This window comes from Zingiber officinale, chromosome 4A (genome assembly GCF_018446385.1).
Source record: "Zingiber officinale cultivar Zhangliang chromosome 4A, Zo_v1.1, whole genome shotgun sequence".
Taxonomy (NCBI): domain Eukaryota; kingdom Viridiplantae; phylum Streptophyta; class Magnoliopsida; order Zingiberales; family Zingiberaceae; genus Zingiber; species Zingiber officinale.
This window is the reverse complement of record NC_055992.1, coordinates 132,599,041-132,619,509: the sequence shown is the minus strand read 5'-3', so window position 1 is coordinate 132,619,509 and position 20,469 is coordinate 132,599,041. Positions and strand designations below refer to the sequence as shown.

Genomic DNA, 20,469 nt, shown 5'->3' with positions numbered 1-20,469 from the left:
TCATAATTCAGACGCCTAAAACTTTATCCTAATTTGTCAATCAAATAATTTCAAAATATAATTAATACACGTTCAGAAGCCGGCTTCTTTACCACTGCACATTGGAGAAACGTTAGTCTCTTGGGAGACGTTTAGTTTAGAAGAATAAGAGTGAAGAATGAGAATAGTAATTATTGATTATCATTATTAATATTTAGATTATATAAATAGAAATATAAATAAGGAAATGAATTTGTATAATTGGGTAATGACTTATTCCTATATCTCTTTCAATGAGTCATTACTTTATTTTCAATAATTAAATATTCCCTTATTTCAAAAATACTCTTGACTTAAAATTAAAATTCCCTCCTTAATATGAAATATCAAAATATATTTATTTAATTTTTCTTTCATATCACTTTCTCTCTCTTTATTGTCTCTTATCATATTTGCTCGCTTCTTATTTTATCACACACTTTCTCTCTCCTTTCATCATATTTTTCTCTCACAACTAATTTTTTTCTCTTATTTTTCTTTAAAGGTAAAAATAAAAATTTTGATTTATTCCGATAGAAAATATTCAACTAAGATTGCTTTTAAGAGATATCCGCTACTACCCATTCCTATTTCACAATACTATGATTCTTATTCCCGATTCATATTCCTAAAAAGAATAGAAAGAATCAAACTTCCTTTAATTCACTTCTTTATCCCATTCTTTCCATCCAACAAACCTAAGATGATGGCCTGATCATAGAAATTTCTATCAACCCCTAAAGGTAAATCCCATGAAACCTTCCGATGATAAATGAGTTACAGTTACAAGTATTTTCCATAAAGTTGGCTTGGGATGACGGGCATCGATTCTGCTGCTTCTTTACATTTTGCAGTTGCCGACGATCAGTTGTTTTTTCCCCATTCTTTCTATTCAACCTTCACTGTGCTTCTGTAGGTGAGGTATCCAGACCGGATAACTCTAATACGAGGGAACCATGAAAGCCGGCAGATCACACAGGTTCAAGATCTTAAAAAACTACAATGGTTTCCATGAGTTATAATTCTGTTTTACAAGTTATTGGTGTTCCTTCCGGCTAGGTATATGGATTCTATGATGAGTGTCTTCGCAAGTATGGTTCTGTGAATGTGTGGAGATATTGCACAGACATTTTTGATTACTTGAGGTAATATTGGTCATATTGCTAGTAATCCAGCATAGATCCTAATTGCTCGTGTTACTTTTATCCTTCTTGCAATTTTTCAGTCTGTCAGCGTTGATCGAAAACAAAATATTTAGTGTTCATGGGGGTCTTTCTCCTGCCATAACAACACTAGATCAGGTCAGTTTTCTTGTGTGTTCATGCCTGTCAAGCAACTTTCTTGACTGTCATTAATGATCTTTTACAGATAAGAACAATTGATCGCAAGCAAGAAGTGCCCCATGATGGAGCCATGTGTGATCTGCTATGGTCAGATCCAGAAGATGTCGATGGCTGGGGGCTAAGTCCTAGGGGTGCAGGTTTCTTGTTTGGAGGAAACGTTGTGACATCATTCAACCATGCAAACAACATTGATTATATTTGCCGTGCACATCAACTCGTAATGGAAGGGTACAAATGGATGTTCAATAACCAGATTGTAACAGTCTGGTCTGCTCCAAATTATTGTTACAGGTGCTCTTAAATTGCTCATCGATGCTTAATATTAATTAAGTAGTATTGGTGCAGCTAACTGACAATTTTTTTGTCGAAGCTTCCTAACTTTTTGCACCGAGTTTTATAAAACAACAAACTAGAATTTGGCTTTTTTGCATCTGTTTTTAGTCAATTATGGCTATAAGCAATTTCTTGTTTTCAAACATAATATTACAGTTATTGCTCATTTATCCCCAAACTGGAAACAAGAGGTCATGTAATTACATTCCAATAAAGTCGAACAAATTTTGTTAGTTGTTAAGTCTGCCCACAGATCAAGTTTCAGAGGTCTTGCTTCTCTTGAAAACTTCTCTGAGAAGTCTGAAGGATGTCACTTTAGTTGATTTCTTCCATCCCTATTTGTTTTTCATCTATTCTTGATAGATCTATTATTTTCCGCAGTTTTCCTTGATAGATTTGGAATGATGTTTGCTGTGTTTATGAATCAAAAACTACACCTTACATTAAAAAGTTCCATTTCCAGATGTGGTAATGTGGCTGCTATTCTGGAGCTCGACGAGAATCTGAACAAGCAATTTCGTGTTTTTGAAGCTGCGCCGCATGTTCGTTCCTATAACCTTTTCTTCTCTAAATTTTCCTCTTTATCCCACATAGTGAACTCACTAAGACCTAACCTATTGCAGGAATCTAGAGGAGTTCCTTCAAAGAAACCAGCCCCTGATTATTTTCTCTGAATACCAAAGTAGAAGAAGAAGAGGTGTAATCTTATTTCGCAAGTTCCTCAGGTTTTCTCGCAAATCCTGGTGTCGAGCTCATTCAACTATGTTGCAGTGAATGGAATAGAAATGGAGAGATCGCTATTTAATATTCTAGAGGCGCTCTCATCTCTATATCTGATGGCCATTGTGTGTTGTTTCACATGCCGTGGGGAAGTGAGATGTTGACTCATTACCATCTTCATCACACTTTCTCGAATATTGGATGGAAACTCTTTTTTTTTGTTTTTTTTTTGCCAGCTAGAAAGGTTTTAAAAAATCAATATGAATCAGCTGGTTCGATCGGTTATCATTGGGAAAAATCATGATTCGATAGATCGATTGGTTTGGGTTTGAACTATATCCTTTTTATATGACCTTTTGGTTTTTCATGTGTACTTGTATTCTAGGAGCATTTCTTCTTCCTTGTATTAGTCATTGAGTGAACTTCATAGTTGCTTTTCTCTGTTTGTCTGTGAGTAAGAATGCTTTTGCTTTGTCGTCCATATTGGATCTTCGATGGCTAACACAAGATTTTGTTGATGAAATCTCCCTCGGCATGATGTTGATGTTGGTGACGGCCTTGATTTGCAAGACTTGATCCTCTTTAAGTTTTGATGTTTTTCACTCAAATTGCTGTCGTTTTTTGTTAACGACTAATAGAGTGGATATCCCACAACCTGAGAATTGTATTCATTCTATTTTGTTCACAGGAACAGCTTCGATCAAAACAAGTCCTCTACCATCCCCACTGTTCCGATCGCAAACTCACATATGACTTTGCTCTCCTTCACAAAGCTTGTTTCTTATCTTTTCTTTTGTTCCAACTTAGATCTCTAATGTCATCCAATGAATTCACTATGATCATCCAAATAAAAATAGACTTCATATGATAGAAAAGATGCCGAGCTTTTTCAATGTTCGATAGTTGGGAGATCAAGTCAAATGTGGCAAGCCATACCATATATTCGATTGGCAATCTCATCCATGAGAATTACCTCAAACTAACATAGAACAATTCGTGAGAGTATCATTCACAGCAAACCCCTTCGACGCTTATAATCACTGACTGTCAAAGTCAGCGGATGCCTCCTCCCATCGCTATCGGGAATCTTGTATCCATAAGTGGCTTCGACTTTCTGTTTCCTTGCCAAGAGCCCGATATGCACACCCTGTGGACCTCCAAACTTCTGTAGGGCAGCCAACGAGATTGGCAGATCGAAATCATGAAGGAAGTTAAAGGTTGTTCCTTGGTCTACTGGAGCAACTATCTAAACCAGCTTACCGGCTCCGGCTGCAGCTCTCAGTGCAGCAGCAGTTGCTGCTTCACCTCTCTCCACTTCATTCATTGACGCTGTTACATTTGCACTAACAGAATTGCCATGCTCAGTATTTGCTGTTGATGTACTGTCAATTCCCCCAGGTTTTGCAACATAATAGTTTGTCGATCTTGTCCACCTCCTCGAGAATGGATCGTAGCCAGCTTCACCGACCTTCAAGGAAGTGTTAACTGGTTTCAAAGCCGAGGCGTTCTTAAAATTCTCAGCTCGGTTTCTCTTATTCATCTCTGACAATCGAGCAGCCTTTTCATCAAGCTGCTTTGTACGCTGTGGCATGTCTTCTAACTGTTTTAATCGCGCCCTGATCCTCTCCACCTCTGCTCTATCACGACTGGCTTCAGCAATTTCTCTTTCCTTCATAAGCCGGTCCTTCTCAGCAGCGATATTGACTGGCCGCAAAGAGGCTGACTTCTTCTCCAGCAACATCTGTTTTACAGTAGCAGCGGAATACACAAAGTTATTGATCCGCTGGATTTCAGCCTTCTTATCGAGCACCTCCTGACGGGTCGGCATCCGGCCATTCCCCTTCTCCACCTCCCATTTCCACTCGTTGAATTCATCTACCAATGGTGGCGAATCCGAAACCATAGCCATCTGCCATCTAGCAGCCGATGCATCGCTGCCCCATATGCAATTCAACCACTTATATGTTGTATAGTGTTCCAGTTTGTAATGCTTTTCAGGGTCAGTCGCATCAACATTCCGTACTAAGCATAGCTTATACTTGGGCTTCCCGGAGCGAGTCTTCCCGATACCAAGCCGCACAAAGCATCCTGCGATAAGCTCTTCGAAGAAGGGTTCCATGAACCATTTCACAAGCTTTGACCTCCTGATAGTTATTTCTTTAACATCCTCAAACTTTGGCGCATCCAACCTTGAGGGGGATAGATCCTCCAAGTCGTCATCTATCTTCTTATCATCTCCGAACTTATCGTCCTCGCTGTCAATTCTGCCTCCACTCTCGCCTTCATTGCTGTTATCACTGGGAGGACTGGCAGCCATACCAATACTTCTATGCCTGGGAGGAGAAGAATCGCCAAGGCCAAAACCACCGCTGCTTCCCTCCCCGGTCAAGTCCCTTAGTCGACTGCGGTAGCCATCAGGATCTTGTTGTCTCATTCTCTTTGCTCTCAGCTCATTCAAAGCACTCTTTGCGGCTGTCTTATCGTTGCGGGCAGCTGAGCGACCGGGAGGTGGCATTGGAGGAGAGCCCCTCTTTCGGCCCCTCTCCATCTTTGAAGATGAAGCTCTCGCCATCTTTTTCAGTTTGTAATCATCTATTTTAGTACTCCTCTCTGCCAATATCATCTCCCTGTCAAGCTCAGACATCTTCCCGAGTTCTTCTTTGTCTGCATCATCCTTGTAAAGATCACTAACCGATGGAGCACTGTCTGAATCCTCATCACTGTGTCTGCGACTACTGTCATCGTAATCATCATCTCTCCGGCTGCTCCTCCTGTCAGTCTCTGGCGGGTCAAACCTCTTCTTCAGCGGAATCTGTGAGCCTGGCGGTTTCCTTTTTGTATACTTGGGATTGTCTGAATCATCATCCTTGGAGTCACTTCCGTCGGAGTAAGAACTATCTCGCCTCCATCTTGATTGTTTGCGTGAATTGCTGTTCTTCCGGCCAGACCCTGTCCTTCCAGCTGCCTGCAGTAGCAGATTCTCTAGATCGGCCATGGTGACCTATTCCTTCCGAATGATCTGCCAAGAAACAAATCACGAACTTTCTTCAACCAAATAACGGAAAATCCATCACCAGAAAAACAAATTTCCGAAAAATTATAAATCGAATCATTTTACTATCGGAGCCGAGCAAATCTCCCCATTTGAATTTTTCGATATACCAGCAAAATCGAGGGAAAGCACACACACACACACCCAAAAAAAAACAAAGATTTCTTTTTTGCACAAAAACCACATCAGATACGGATCGCCGAAAGAGGTATTCAACCGAAAACATGAGAAAACCAAAGATCGAGGAGGAGAAATCCATGATAAGGGAACCAAACCGATCGCTAGGCACGAAGAGAGGATCCAGTAGCGACCGGAGAAGTCTGTGGCTAGGGTTTCGCTCGACAGGATATCACTTCGTGGCTTTGTTTGGCGGAGGTCGCGATTGGACTGGTCGATCTGGCGGCTTTCGTAGTCATTGTCAGAGCCCATAGGCCGGCAGCCAGGCCCATCAAATATTCCGGAAACAATTTTATTTTACCCCTCGAATGCTACAATATTTTTATTAAACCCTCAAGTTTTTACTTCTTTTAACGCCCCTTTGACAAATTTAAATTTACGGGCCAACCTAAGTCTGCTATGGATAGTTCTGTGCGAGTCATGGGCTCAGATGGGTCAGTCCGTCTGGACCTGTTTAAAATAGTTGATAAAATTTTAATCAAATTCATTTAAATTATTTGATGGGATAGATCAATCCGGTAGATCCAAATGGTTCAATTATAACAAATTTGGCCCAAACAATTTTTAATTTTAGCATTTTGGATTAAAACTATTCTGTTAGTGTTATTTTTATCCAATTGAATCATTTTTATTAATATTTTTGAGTAGTTTTAATCCATGTTAAAATAGTTTAGTTTTAACTAAAATTATTTAGAGTAATTATGAGGATCTTGTAGCACTTTTGAATGTGCTATAATGGTATTTGAATAAGAGTAGTTTGTTGGGGGGCAAAAGGTAAAATCTAAAAAACAAAATAGCTTTGATACTATATTTCAAGCACAGGCACTAGAAGTAAAATAAAAAATAGTTTTGATACTATATTGAAACTGAACCTAAATAGTTTTGATATTATCTTATATGTAGAAGTTAGTATATAACTTATACAAATGTGCAAGCTAGTTGCTAGCTTCTAAGTGTATAAGTTATATGTTATCTTCTATGTGGTTGAGTAATCAAATAATATAAGGATATTTTAGATAGTTCACATATTATATATATATATAATCAAATAATATAAGGATATTTTAGATAGTTCATATATATATATATATATATATATATATATATATAAAAAGTTACATGTTAATTTTTACATGGCTTATTTTTATTTAATTGGAAATATAATGAGTATTATGAAGTTTTCATCAATTGATTTGCTCATTAAAATATTATTTTAATTAGATGATCATTCAGAAAAGTAAAAACTAAAATAATATAAAATCATAATTGTAAAAATTAAAATGTAACTTCTACATATTATAAAAACTAACAACTAACTTATACATAGTGTAGAAGTTACATGTTTACTTCTACAATGTGTAAAAGTTACATGCTAATTTCTATCCGATTGATTGTGATGAAATAATGTTCATTTGAAATATAACGAGTATCTTTCATCGTTTTCCTAGTTGAATGTTATTTTAATCAGATTGTCATTCAGAGAAACAAAATAAAATGATATAAAATCATTTGTGTAGAAACAAGCAATTAGGTTCTACACATTATAGAAGCTAGCAACCAATTTCTATACTTATAGAAGCTACATGCTAACTTCTATATGACCGAGTGCTCAATTGACTTTAATTGAAGTGTCCATCTAAAGTAAATGCAAATGATGGACGCCCTTTTAATTTTCATTCTTTTTTTTTTATAATTCAAGTTCAAGCTCTTCAAATGGACGAATCTTAAAAATGATCAATTTGACCTTACAAAAAATTTTCATTGACTACCCGGATAAATTCAAAAGTACAACTGTCTAGTTACCCAACAGCCAGCGTCCCAAGTTTGTTATCTGAAGAAACATACTTTGCAATACGTCGTAAATAAGCTAAAGGAAGACAACAAAAACATTAATCAATATAATGAGTATTTTATGTGGCAAATATAATGAGTATTTTAGGATCGGCTAAAGGTGGACGACAAAAACATTAATCAATATAATACTTAATAATTTAAGTAATTTTGATATTAATAATCATATAATTTCACTAAAAATTTAACTAAGAATAAAAGTTTTAATCATCAATCGTAAATAGTTGAAATAAACACAAAACACTAACCATTCGCATCCTCAATCAAAATGGCTCAAGAACAAGAACAAACTTCATGTAAACAATTTTGGAGTGTTTTCAATCATCTTACAAAAGGCTAATGCTTCTTTCTCCATTTACAAAGGAAAGAGAGATCTAGTGCAGTGATAGCAGTTTCGATCAGCATGGTTTGTTCTTCACTTCATATGGCTTCCAAGGAAGAAGTGGCCTCCTGCGATGGAACAATACTACTCCGACAATCAGGTAGGCATGTTCATCGAGCTCATGGATAACTGATAGAGAACAGATTGGGTCAAGAGATCGGACGAGGAGGTGCAAATGGTTCTGCCTGGCATGTCTGCAAGTCCATGATGCTCAGTTGAATCGAAACTAGTCAAAGCGACTTGATCTGATGCTATCTCATAAGCCTTTGCAAGTAAGGAATCGATGTACTTATGAAACGCGTCCATTCGGATCTGCATATGCTTCTGAACCTAATCAAAGGACGAAGAAGGGTGTTAGTAAAATCTGCTAAGCAATTTGAGCTTACACAATGTGTACTAGCTGAAAATATTGCACGTAAAAAGATGATATTAAAGTCTCATTAGAGTCGGTAAATAGCTACTAACTCGGTACCTCCACAGAGACAAGATCGAAATACTAAATGTCGAGGTCACACAAAATGGACGGAAACAAAGATGATTACTCGGTACCTCCACTTGTTCAAACAGTCTGCTTTGTACTTCCATTTGTGCTTGTAATGCCTCCTTTACTTCCCGACCTCTGAAAGCAGAAGAACTAACCGTGTCAAAGTTTAACAACCGTGCATCATACTATATGTAGACCTACTAACTTATGCAAAATATGACTTACTCGTTGACATCAGGCATAGGCACTCTTGGGGATAAAGCATTGTTGCTTAGATTCTCCGAATGGAAGGAAGCTGAAACACAAGGTACAAAGAATTGTCGCCACAAGGTACATGAATAACCAGTGATAATGACAGAATAGCAATGAATTAATAACATCAGGAAAAAGTAGTCAAGTGTGATGTTGTTATTACAATTTCCCCATTTTATCATGTACAATATTGGTGTAAACAGCTCCAAAGAGAGTACAAGAATCTCATTTACGAGTTTGGAAGTGTGTTTAGGTAAAACACAGCCAGTTGCATTCGTAGGATATGGAAAGAACTTAAACTTAAAGATCCAAATGATCTAAAATAGCTTGAAACAGTTTCTGAACATAGTGAAGGTTCATTCCTAGCTACAATAAGGTTTTCGTCGAAACCTTTGGAGATTCTGTCATATCTAGAATGAGTTGAGCATAGATACGAGCCAATTGACCTACCGTCTTTTGACTGATCAGTCATCTCTCTGCCTGATTGCTTTCCTAATCTGTATTTCTGGAAACAATAACAGGTAAAAGAAGTATTATAGTGAGAAAATCATGTTAATAGTTTATTCTATCAACAAAGGAAGAATTCATCCGACGATATAATTTAACATGCTGATACCTGGAGATGACTTTTCAGGTGAAACAGCGTAAGTCCTTTAATGCCCATTGTCCGCATGATAGCCTTTGGTGTTGCCTCTGAAATATTCAACATGGTCATCATTTACTCGTTAAAACCAGTGATTTACATCGAATGATATCGTTGTGATGTGGACGCCGAGGTGGACGCCTTTGTTGAACATCGCTATAGTGGGAAGCAAATTAATTACTACCTAATTAGCTATTAGTAAAAAATAAATAATGACATAATTTAACTACTGCTATAGTAGAAAACAAATAATGGCCTAATTAGTTTTTCTATTTTTGATTCCTTGTTTTCCTTTATAGTTGGTCTTTCCTAATCTTGTCATGTTTGACTCCTTATATAAGGAGTGCCATTATTAATAAAGGGAGGAGAAAAAATTCAGCAATTAGGACTCTGTTTAGGACGAGTCTTCTCCCTTGAGTGATTTGGACTCTGTCTAGGACGAGTCTTTTTCCTTCTCCCTTCCCCCCTTACGTGTTGCATGACCAAGTACGGATCTGGATCTCGACCTGTGACTCGATCCTATACTCAGGACCATATCACATTGTTGCTATGATCTTGGTATCATAAATACTCATGGAAATGCCAATCACATAAGCTTAAAAACCATATATAAAGGCTGACTGCATACATTTAGATCTTCAAATCGATACAAGGACACTACTAATAATCCCTTTCGATAAAAAAAAGCATTAAAAGTAAAGAAAGATTGATTGCCATTTGGTGTAAAATAATGACACCATGAAACAGTGTCATTTAAAATACTGAACTGCTCCACTGAAAGAACAGGAGACATAACTACATATAAGAGAAACAACATTGTGGAAACAAGCATATCTGTGTTGAGGCATGGATTCACTAATTTATTAGTCACCAAACCAGACTCGATCATCATTAAATAGTATTATAATATAATCGTAGTCTCACATGACATATTATATCATAGATATTCTGTTCGAGCCATCTGTGTATGTGCACATGTAAAAATATGTATAGGGGTGAAAGATTGTCATTAGGTGTAACATAGTGACACCATGAAACAGTTCTATATTAAAATTACTGAAGGGTTGCCACTGAAAGAACAAGAGACAACTTTATATAAGCGAAACAACATTGTGATTTGTGCGGAAACAAGCATATCTATGTTTTTGAGGCATGGATCCAATAATTTATTAGTCACCAAACCAAAATCAACGTCATTAAGTAGTGCTACAATATGTACTCATAGTCTCACATGGTATTCTGTTCAAGACATTTGTATACATGCATGTGTGTAAATACGTATAGGGGTGAATTCTTAGTTTTGACTTGGTATCAAAGCAACCTACCCCTCCCCTTTTCAATCCACTTAAAGGGAGGCTTCTCCCCATAGATATGCATGTTCGTGTTCCTCTTGGTTGTGTGATTACATATGTACTCAGTCCTATTTAAGGGAAGCAATGTGTTCGACATAATGGTGCAGCCTTCTATTGCACTCCTCTATAGATGAACATGTTCCTGCAGCCGGCTGTCCTTGCAAATGGCCTTTGTTGCACATCGACAAGAATTAGGTGAAGAACTGCATCCTTTTTTCCTTTGAAGAATGAGTTCACCTCAAGAAAAGTCTTGCATCACTTCCATTGCAGCTTTAGCATCAAACACACTACTGCTGCTTAGCAAATGCCTCCGATATCATTTATTAGGGTTGCAGATCATTCTAGTGCTGCTTCAAATTCATAGAATGCCACCTCAAATCACCCTTTGGAGATCCCTCCAATTCTCCAAAGAACCAAAGCACACACTTCACTGAAATCGAAAGTGTAAATGGTGTTCTAACTAGAGAGGATTCAAAGAGATGCGATTCCAGGCAATCAGGAGACACAATGAACTCCCAATAGGATCACAAAGTAAATCTGGAGTCAATCGGCAAGGAAACTCAAATCTGGATGCGTTTTAAAGGGGAAAATCAATCAGAAAACGACCTAGAAAGCAAGCAGTTCACGATTCGGTATTTGTTTGTCATCTATGGAGAAAAGGAGTAGGGAGAGCATCAATGAAGGGCAAAGGATACTTACTTTCAGGTCCCCCAAGATGAGCGACGGCGTCGACGAAGCGATCGTGGAGCTCGGATGTCCATCGGAGGCGCGGCTTGGGCTCCGCCGTCAGCGCCAGGCTCGGGCCCTGCGCCTCCTCCGGCAAAATCGAAGCTTCCGGTCGGCGGATCAACCCCGAAAACATCCTCCTTTCGCGTGGAAAAGCGATCCTCGAAAGGCGAAAGGGCACGGAAGGGAAAGGGCGTAGCTTTTTGTCTCCTAGCTCAAGCCATTGCACTAACAAAGGCACAAAACCAAGATTTGTCGCCTCCTTAGTCCTTAATCATGCCATTACCGAAACAAAGCTTCCTTTCCTCGATATCTTCATCGTTTTTTCACCGATTTGAAGTCTGCGTCGGAGATGTGTGATCAAAGACGAAAGCTGCGAGGCGAACAAGGATAAGAAAGGAATGAACAGTATGGAAATCGCCATGAGAGCAGCAACCATTGAATTGACAAGTCAATGATATTAATGGAGATATTAAAACAAAGAGAGTTGAAATGGTACATACACTGATGATAAAAATGGATAAACTCATAGTTATATGTGTATTTACATAATTGCTTGTGGATATTTAATTAAGTAGCTTATATCTACTTTATCTTCGATTTTTTTTTTCATTATTGTTCTTTATTTTATTATCTTTTATCATTATGGATTCTGACTACCGCTCAGAAAAATATCTCTTGTTTTTTAACTCCGTTATTTAAAATTTTTTTACTTTCCATTTAATTACAATTTTCAAGATATCTAAATTGATATTAGCTCTTCGAATACTATGTCACTTGATATATTAATATCTCTTCTATTTAATACACCTATTCATTTTAATATTAACATTAATTATTTATAACCTCTATTATCCATCTATATTTTTTATATCTAAAATTTTTGTTTTTATTTTTAAATTTTTTATATAAAATCCGTTCAAAGAATTGAACACTATTAATATATAAATGTTATAACACTTATACACATTAATTTATAATATCATTTAGATGTTATAACATTCCTATAGTAACACTAATGTAGATGCTTTTAAAATGTGACCTGGATATCTTAGAAAATGTTTGAAAAGCAGAGGTTGATGAGAGTGATAAAAGGAAAAGAGTAGATAGTTGAATTCACCCTTTGATAATTATCAAATTATAATGCGCCTTTTGATCAATTCTTAAATTTGTTTATGTCTGGGGATGTTAAAAATGAATTCGATCTGACGACCTGACCCGAGTCGATCGGAAAAAAATCAAACTCGGGTTGGAGGTTTTTGGATTTAGGTCAGGTTCGGATGGGGTTTGGGTTGAAGGATTTTCGGGATAGAAATTTTTGGATCAGGTTTAGGTTGATCAGATTGACTCAAATTTAGATTTTAGTAATTTTTTAGGATTAAATTAAATTTTATTTTAAAAATTAAGATATGTGTATATATGTCAATATGAATGTTAGTATGATAATAATAAATTATTGAGATAAAAGTGTAGAATTATAGAGAAAATAGTAAAAAAAATTATTTTTAATCAAGTTATTCGAATCGAATTTGGATTTGTTGGATTTGAGTTTGATTTTAAGGATTTTAGATTGTATTTAGATTCAAATTAAGATTTTTATAAAAAAAATTCAGCTTAATCTGAATATGATCCGATTTATTTGAATTGATACCTCTGCTTACGCCCTCTGGACAATTGTCAAAAAAATATTATATAGGTATCAAAAATAATTTTTCTTAAGTTGGTCAAATTTAATTAAAATCTTTATTAATTTGATAACAATGATTTTAAAATTGTTATAGTTAGCTATGTTAAATGATTTTAAAACAAGTAAAACAGTTATAATTTAGAGTAAGAATAGAGTCTGGATGAAGTATTTGCTAGCGCTTTTTAATTTATTTATTTTTTGATCGATAAAAAAATTCCAGGGGATCATATGGACCTTTTTCAAAATTAATTAATTTAAAAAGTTAAATATTTGAATTTTAATAATAATAATAATAAATATTTTTTTAATTTTTTAATAAAAATATCATCTTTGGTTTTATGAAAATGGTGCTAAAGTGTGCCTATCCCACGGGTGTAGCTAACGAAATCAATTCTTGTTGTTTAAAGGCCCTGGAGCGTAACTATAAATCATATTTTAATTTTATCTTTCAAGTACTGTTTCTTAAAAAAAAAATTACATTATTCATCATAAAATATATACATCTTTAAAAAATAGATGTAACTCATTAAAGTATTTTTATGATGCACTTTTAAAAATAAAACTATCAATAATATCATATTCAATATTTTCTCAAATATTTTTTTCAATGTATAAAATTGTTAATCCATTTAATTTATCTTAAATTATTGTGATCCATAAATAAAATTTTATATTGATATTAAAGTATTATTGTACATTGACGGATTTACAAAAAAAAAAAAATATATATCATATTCTCTAAAAATAAAAATTATAGACACCGTGTTCTCTAACAAAGTATTTATCTATATTTTTTATTCATAAGGACACTATATATATATATATACAAAAGATGAGATACATAAATGTTTTCCTATATGAAGATCAAACTCCATTGCTTCATGAGATAATCAAACTATGTCTATAAACGAAAAGAAAATATAAGAGGAGAAAAATTCAGGATGCTCCTATTGAAACTAAAATTGAGTCATCTCATCCCTTATAGACTTAATATTTTAAAGTTCATTTGACAATAAACAATCTAACAAAATGATAGCAGATGCAACCGTATTTGTCTCAAGAAAGAATAAATTGAACAATCTTTACTCTTGAGATTTGCAACATACCTGATCATGCTTGTGATAAGCATCCTAATAAATATAAATTCACGGGCAACCAGACTTTAACAGTTTAATAAATAATAATATGTAACACTAAGGCTACGTTTCAGGATGGGTAATCAATATAATTTTGAAAATTATGTTACAATATTAATTATTTTATTTGATACCGTTTTAAAATAGTAATGTAATATAACTAGGAGTACAAAAAAAAATAATAATAATAATAATAAAATTTTATAATCTGGATTACAAGTCTAATAACATGTAATCCAATTATACTCCAAGCTAAACGTTTAATAAAAATTTAGATGTCAAATATACCTCTAGTCCATTTCTTACACCAATTGGTCGTCGACGTCGCCACCACTATTGGCCACCACCGTCGGTCGCTGGTCACCACTGGTCGTCGGTCATCATCGACAATTGCCCATCGTCGGCTGTTGGCGGCCACCGTCACCACCAGCAGGCCGACGCCACCGCCGGCCGGTTGACGTCACCATCGGTCGGTCGACGCAGGTCGTCGTGGCCGGCTGGTCGACGTCAGCCGCCGTCGAGCTCCGATGGCCGCCATCGGGCTCCGACTGCCGCCGCCTCGGAGCACAGGTCGTCACCTCCGAGCATAGGCCGCCGCCTCCGAGCATAGGTCACTGCCTTCGAGCGCAAGCCGCCGCCTTCGAGCGCAGGCCGCTGCCTTCGGGCGCCAACAACCGTCGATCGTCGATCACCATTGCCGGTTTTCGCTAATCGTCGACTAGTACTATTGGCCGCCGACAGGGGTTGCAAGATATTTTTGTCATTTTATAATAATATGAAATATATTCTTTATAAAACATAATATATATCAAACAAAAGAATATACTTACCCTGGTAATAAAAATTATATGCATAATATAAATTTTTTTTACCTAATGTAATATTAATTATATTACATTACAAATTTTAAAATATTATTATATTTCTCTTAACCAAACTCAGCTTTCATGTGATATTAATAGAGCCATTGATAAATTTCATGATAAAAAATATGAATAAATGTGACAAAAACAAAATATGATAAATAAGAAAATGAAAAGGATGAGCGTTTACCAGCATGGGAGTTTCATCACGGTGAGGAAAGGCAAAGTGGAAAAAATCAATAAGGGAAACAATTGATCTACAAGTTTTATTTCAAAGGAAAAACTTATCGATCAAAATTCAACTATCCTTTAAAAGTTTTCTATTTGAAATTTATGTTTACCGGCAATGGAGTTTCGTCACGGTGAGGGAGGGAGGCATGGGGAAATGAAAACCATAGCTTTGTCGCAGACCACATGGCAAGTGGGGAGGCTCGGGGGAGGGTGCGACGAGGGTCGACGTCGCATCGTCACAGGGAGCTTCATTGCAAGGAGTTTATGTTGAAATCAATAGGGAGAGAAAAGAAATAATATAAAACTTTTTTGATGATCTTATTATTAAAGTCAATAGACTTATTTATACAAATTGACCAAAATAATAATGGAAAGATTAAATAAGGCATACAATCATAATAATTATAAACATAGTAATATAATAGACTTGGAAATATGTTTTTCCCTATTTGATTCATGTCGATCTTTATCGTGTGCTAAATATAATAAATCCTAATTGATTGAAATCAATTAGAGTTTATTTTCATTATTGTCATTACACCCGACAAACTCAACAGGAGTGTCTGAACGTTGAGTTTGAGTGCTAACTTGGTGAAACGTTGTCTAGATAATGATTTAATAATTATATCAGCAATTTAATCTTCCGTAGAGATATAAGAAACCGAAAGTTGTCGAGTCGCCACACGCTCGCAAACAAAATGAAATCAATCTCTACATGCTTGGTATGAGCATGAAAAACAGGATTTGCCGCAAGATAAGTTGCTCCAATATTATCACACCATATTTTAGGCATAGCAGTTGGGAAAAAGTGTAATTCTGAAAGAAGAGATTGTAGCCAAATAATTTCTGATGTTGCGTTAGCGATAACTTTATATTCAGCTTCAGTACTCGAGCGAGAGACTGTAGGTTGCTACTTTGAAAGTCAGGAAACAAGTTTTCGTCCAAGAAATATAGCATATCCACTAGTAAAACATCTATCTTCTGGAGATCCATCCAAATCTGCATCACTATAGGCAATCAACTCTCGTGAAGACTGACGATATAAAAGAAGACCATGTAGAATAGTGCCTTTGAGATGCCGAAAAATTCTCTTAACACATTCCCAATGATATTCAATAGGAGCATGCATAAATTGGCAGACACGATTCACAGCGAAAGCAATATCAGGTCATGTAATTGTGACATATTGTAGAGCACCAACAATACTACGGTTGATCTGGGGCCAGACATCAAAGAGGAGGATGAAGGTGCAGTGAAACGATCCTCAATGATTGGTGTGGAGATAGGACATACACCATCCATTTTAGCTCGTTGTAGGAGCCCAATAATGTATTTGCTCTGAGAGATAAGACATCTCTTAGAATGTGAGAGAAACTCTATGCCAAGGAAAAAACGAGCATTACCAAGATCCCGAATAGGAAACTCTTGACGGAGAAGATGTAGTAAAGTAGTAATGTCATTTTGATCACTACCAATTATTAATATATCATCCACATAAATCAGAACAAATATTAAAAATTCCTCATTACATTTGTAGAATAGGAAAGAGTCTATTTTTGAGCCAAAAAATCCCTGAGTATGAAGCTAGGTAGATAGACGATGAAACCATGCACGAGGTGCTTGTCGAAGACCATATATAGACTTCTGAAGTTGGCACACATGTGTTGAAAATTGCGGGTGGATGAATCCAGGAGGTTGTTCCATATAAACAATTTCTTCAAGGTGTCCATGAAGGAAAACATTGGAAACATCTAATTGGCGTATTGGCCAATTGGAGCTTACAACTATAAATAGTAATAATCTGATAGTTGTAATTTTGACGACTATACTAAAAGTATCATTAAAGTCAATACATGGCTGTTGATTAAAGCCTTTAGTAACAAGGCGAGCTTTGTAACGTTCAATAGAACCATCTGCATGATATTTAATTCGGTAAACCCATTTAAAGCTCACAATATTTATAGATGGGGTACGAGGGACTAAGCTCCAGGTTGCATTACGAAGAAGAGCATCAAATTCTATAGCCATCACAGCACATCAATTTGGATATTTGACTGTTTGTGTAAAACTAGAAGGTTCAACAAAATTTGAAGAAACAATAAGAGCATGTAGAAGAGGATAACGAGTGGAAACAGGTTGACATCATGGATAAATATCGCTTAGAGGAAGCATTCGCCGAGAAATATCATCATCAGAGCTACTCGGAGATGAGTGGTCAGACAGATGAGAATCAGAACTAGAGAGTGGATCACCACTAGCCACCGAGTCTATAGGAACTTGTGGAGATGGAGCAGGACCCAATATACCATCCTCCCTTGTACTTTCAATTTATCCTAATGAATCAATATGTGGGGCTTTTAGTATATTGCTTGGTGAAATTAGATAGTTGTCTTGATTATTTGAAGGAGAATCTGAGGTAGCAACAACAAACGAAAATAGAGATTCATCAAAACTAACATGTCGAGAAATATATATCCGATCGGTCGAAATATGGAGGCAACGGTACCCGTGATGCAAATTACTATAACTAAGGAAAACACATTGTAAAGAGCGAGGGTTTAACTTGTGCTTAGAGTAAGGTCGTAGCCAAGGATAACATGCGCAACCAAAGATACGAAAGAAGGAGTAATCTGGAAGACAATTATAAAGTCTTTCCAAGAGACACTTATTTTTAAGTAGTAGAGTGGGTAAACGATTAATAAGGTAGACTGCGGTTTGGACGACATCATCCCAAAATTTAAGTGGAACCGAGACATAATTAAGAAGAGATAAGGCAATTTCAACCACATGATGATGTTTTTTCTCGGTGTATCCGTTTTGTTTAGGAGTGTGGGGACAAGAGACTCGATGGATAATGTCAGAGAAAGTAAGATGACGATGAAGCGCTTGATACTCTCCACCCCAATTAGAATGAAGGGAGAGGATTTTACGATCAAAATAATGCTCAACTTATTTTTGAAAGCGACAAAAAATATCAAAGAGATCAGACTTTCTTTTCATAGGAAAAATCCAAGTAAACTTGCTGAAATTAATTATCAATAAAAATAACATAATAAAGAAAATCTTGATTAGATAGAATAGGAGCATGACCCCACACATCAGAGTGAATAATTTCTAAAGGAAAACTAGATGTGCGAAAAGAAGACACAAAAGGTAATTTATGAGATTTTGCTTTCATGGAAGCTTCGCATAAATGAGAAGAGAAAACTAAAGAAATTGGTAAACCATACTGGTTAATGATATTCTGAACAACACATAGAGACGAATGACCAAGACGTGCATGCCAAGAGAATTTATCAGTGCATTCTCCAACAAATGCATTAGTATAAGTGGGTTGAAGATGATAAAGACCGTCTTTAATATTTCCTCGAAGTAGAATATTTCCTGTTGTGGGATCCTTCACAAGACAATGTTGAGGAGGAATTTCAAAACACATTATTATCAAGAGCAAACTGACGGACGGAAAGCAAATTTTTAGTAATAGAAGGAACATGAAGAGTGTTGCGCATGCGAAAAGTACGATCACATGATTAAAAAGATATATTTCCAATGTGAGTAATTTGTAAACCTGAGTCATTACCTATTTGCACTATGTCGTGTCCATCATAAGGCAAAGTTTGTGTGAGAATATTATATTCCGATGTAACATGATGAGTTGCTCCAGAATCCGGATGTCATCCTGGGTTCTCAAGAGACGATCAAACTATATTAGGAGAGATAGAATATGAGAATGCTCCAGTATGAGATGACTTGTTTGCAGAATGCCAAGAAGGTGGTGGTCGATTTGAAGATGCATGCTCTTCTTGTGAAATAGTTGTTTGTCCCAATGCTGCAGGACCATCAACAAAATTTGAGTAAAATCTTTTAGGACATTGAATACCAATATGTCCAACTCTGAGACAAATTTGACATCTTCTCCGACTATAAGACCAATCAAATCTTCTAGAGAAATGAATACTATTATAACCAACGATGTGACAAATTTGATATCGATCTAACATTTGCTTTTGGCCACCTTGATGATGTTGAGTATTAGACATCGAAAATAAATAATTCGTCACTTGATAGTAATAAATCTTGCTGGAAGAATTTTCGACGGCTGGAAATAATATTTGGCACTAGAACCTTGCTGTTCAACGGAAGTGACAAATCAGAAGCTTGGTGGATGGTGACAGCCACTTGTTGTGGGTGGCAGAGTAACTTTTCAATGACGATAAGAAAGCAGAGGATTTTCTGCGTTGACTTAGGCAGCTATCGATGGTGAATAAAAGCACTTGTTACGATGGAGAAGAACAATAATAAAGAATAACGCTAAAAGAAAATGCAAAGAAAAAAAATAAGACTCTAAAAAAAGACATTTTTTTCCTTTTCACTGCTTTTACTTTTTTTTCTCTCTGTTTTTTTTTTTTGCTTTTTTTCCCTCTGTTTTTTTTGCTTTTTTCTTCTCTGTGTTTTTTTTTTCCTCTCTATTTTTTTGCTTTTTTTTTCTCGCTGTTTTTTTTTTGCTTTTTTTTTCTGCACGTTTTTTTTCCTTCTTTTTTTCTGCTTTTGTTTTTTTGCTGACAGAAACGGAAGAGAAAAAAAAACAGACAAGGAGGAAAAAAATACAGAGAAAAATAAAACGAATAAATAATAATTTTACCTCGCTACGATTAATATTATCGAAGTTGCTACTATTGATAAAAAAGAATTGTTGATGAAAGAAGAAGAAAAGTTGTTATTGCCAAAGTTGCCGCACTGTAGACAATGATATCAAACTTCGATGTTGAAATTCTATAGCTGCTGTAACAAAAATTTGGAAGAGAAAATTAAGAGGAAGAGAAGATGACTCTGATATTATGTTGAAATCAATAGGGAGAGGAAAGAAATAATATAAAGTTTTTTTTATGATCTAAAGCTAATATGTTTATTTATATAAATTATCCAAAATAATAATAGAAATATTAAATAAGAGATACAATAATAATAATTATAAATATAGTAATATGGAAATATGATTTTCCCTATTTGATTCATGTCGATCTTGATTGTGTGCCAAATATAATAAATCCCAATTGATTGAAATAAATTAGAGTTTATTTCCATTATTATCATTAGTTTCGTCGTGCCGAGGGCTGGCAAGGAGAGAGAGGGGTAGAGGGATCGTCTTGTTGAGGGAGGATGCCTCAGAGAGGGCTCGTCGAGTCATCACGGTGAGGGAGGGATGGTGCGGTGAGGGA

At 35.8% G+C, this 20,469-nt stretch overlaps 1 protein-coding gene and 2 pseudogenes across 3 annotated transcripts; 1 reads left to right on the top strand and 2 right to left on the bottom strand.

The window, feature by feature from the left end:
* Positions 1 to 832: 832 nt before the first annotated feature.
* LOC121972803 lies at positions 833 to 2,781 on the top strand (annotated as a pseudogene).
* A 498-nt stretch (positions 2,782 to 3,279) lies between these two features.
* Positions 3,280 to 5,880, bottom strand: LOC121971298 (annotated as a pseudogene).
* A 1,883-nt stretch (positions 5,881 to 7,763) lies between these two features.
* On the bottom strand, positions 7,764 to 11,783 carry LOC121971297 (protein PHR1-LIKE 2-like). Of its 3 annotated transcripts, none has more exons than XM_042522486.1 (6): positions 11,307 to 11,783; positions 9,229 to 9,305; positions 9,063 to 9,117; positions 8,586 to 8,655; positions 8,426 to 8,510; positions 7,764 to 8,206 (listed from the first exon to the last, which is right to left on the bottom strand). In XM_042522486.1, exons 1-6 carry the CDS (start codon positions 11,467 to 11,469, stop codon positions 7,973 to 7,975), a joined length of 684 nt encoding a protein of 227 aa, XP_042378420.1. In that variant the 5' UTR covers positions 11,470 to 11,783; the 3' UTR covers positions 7,764 to 7,972. The 3 variants fall into 3 exon arrangements, with proteins under 3 accessions (XP_042378420.1, XP_042378421.1, XP_042378422.1); XM_042522487.1 differs by having other exon boundaries at positions 8,426 to 8,495; positions 11,307 to 11,781; XM_042522488.1 differs by having other exon boundaries at positions 9,229 to 9,411; positions 11,307 to 11,446.
* Between the last annotated feature and the right edge of the window lie 8,686 nt (positions 11,784 to 20,469).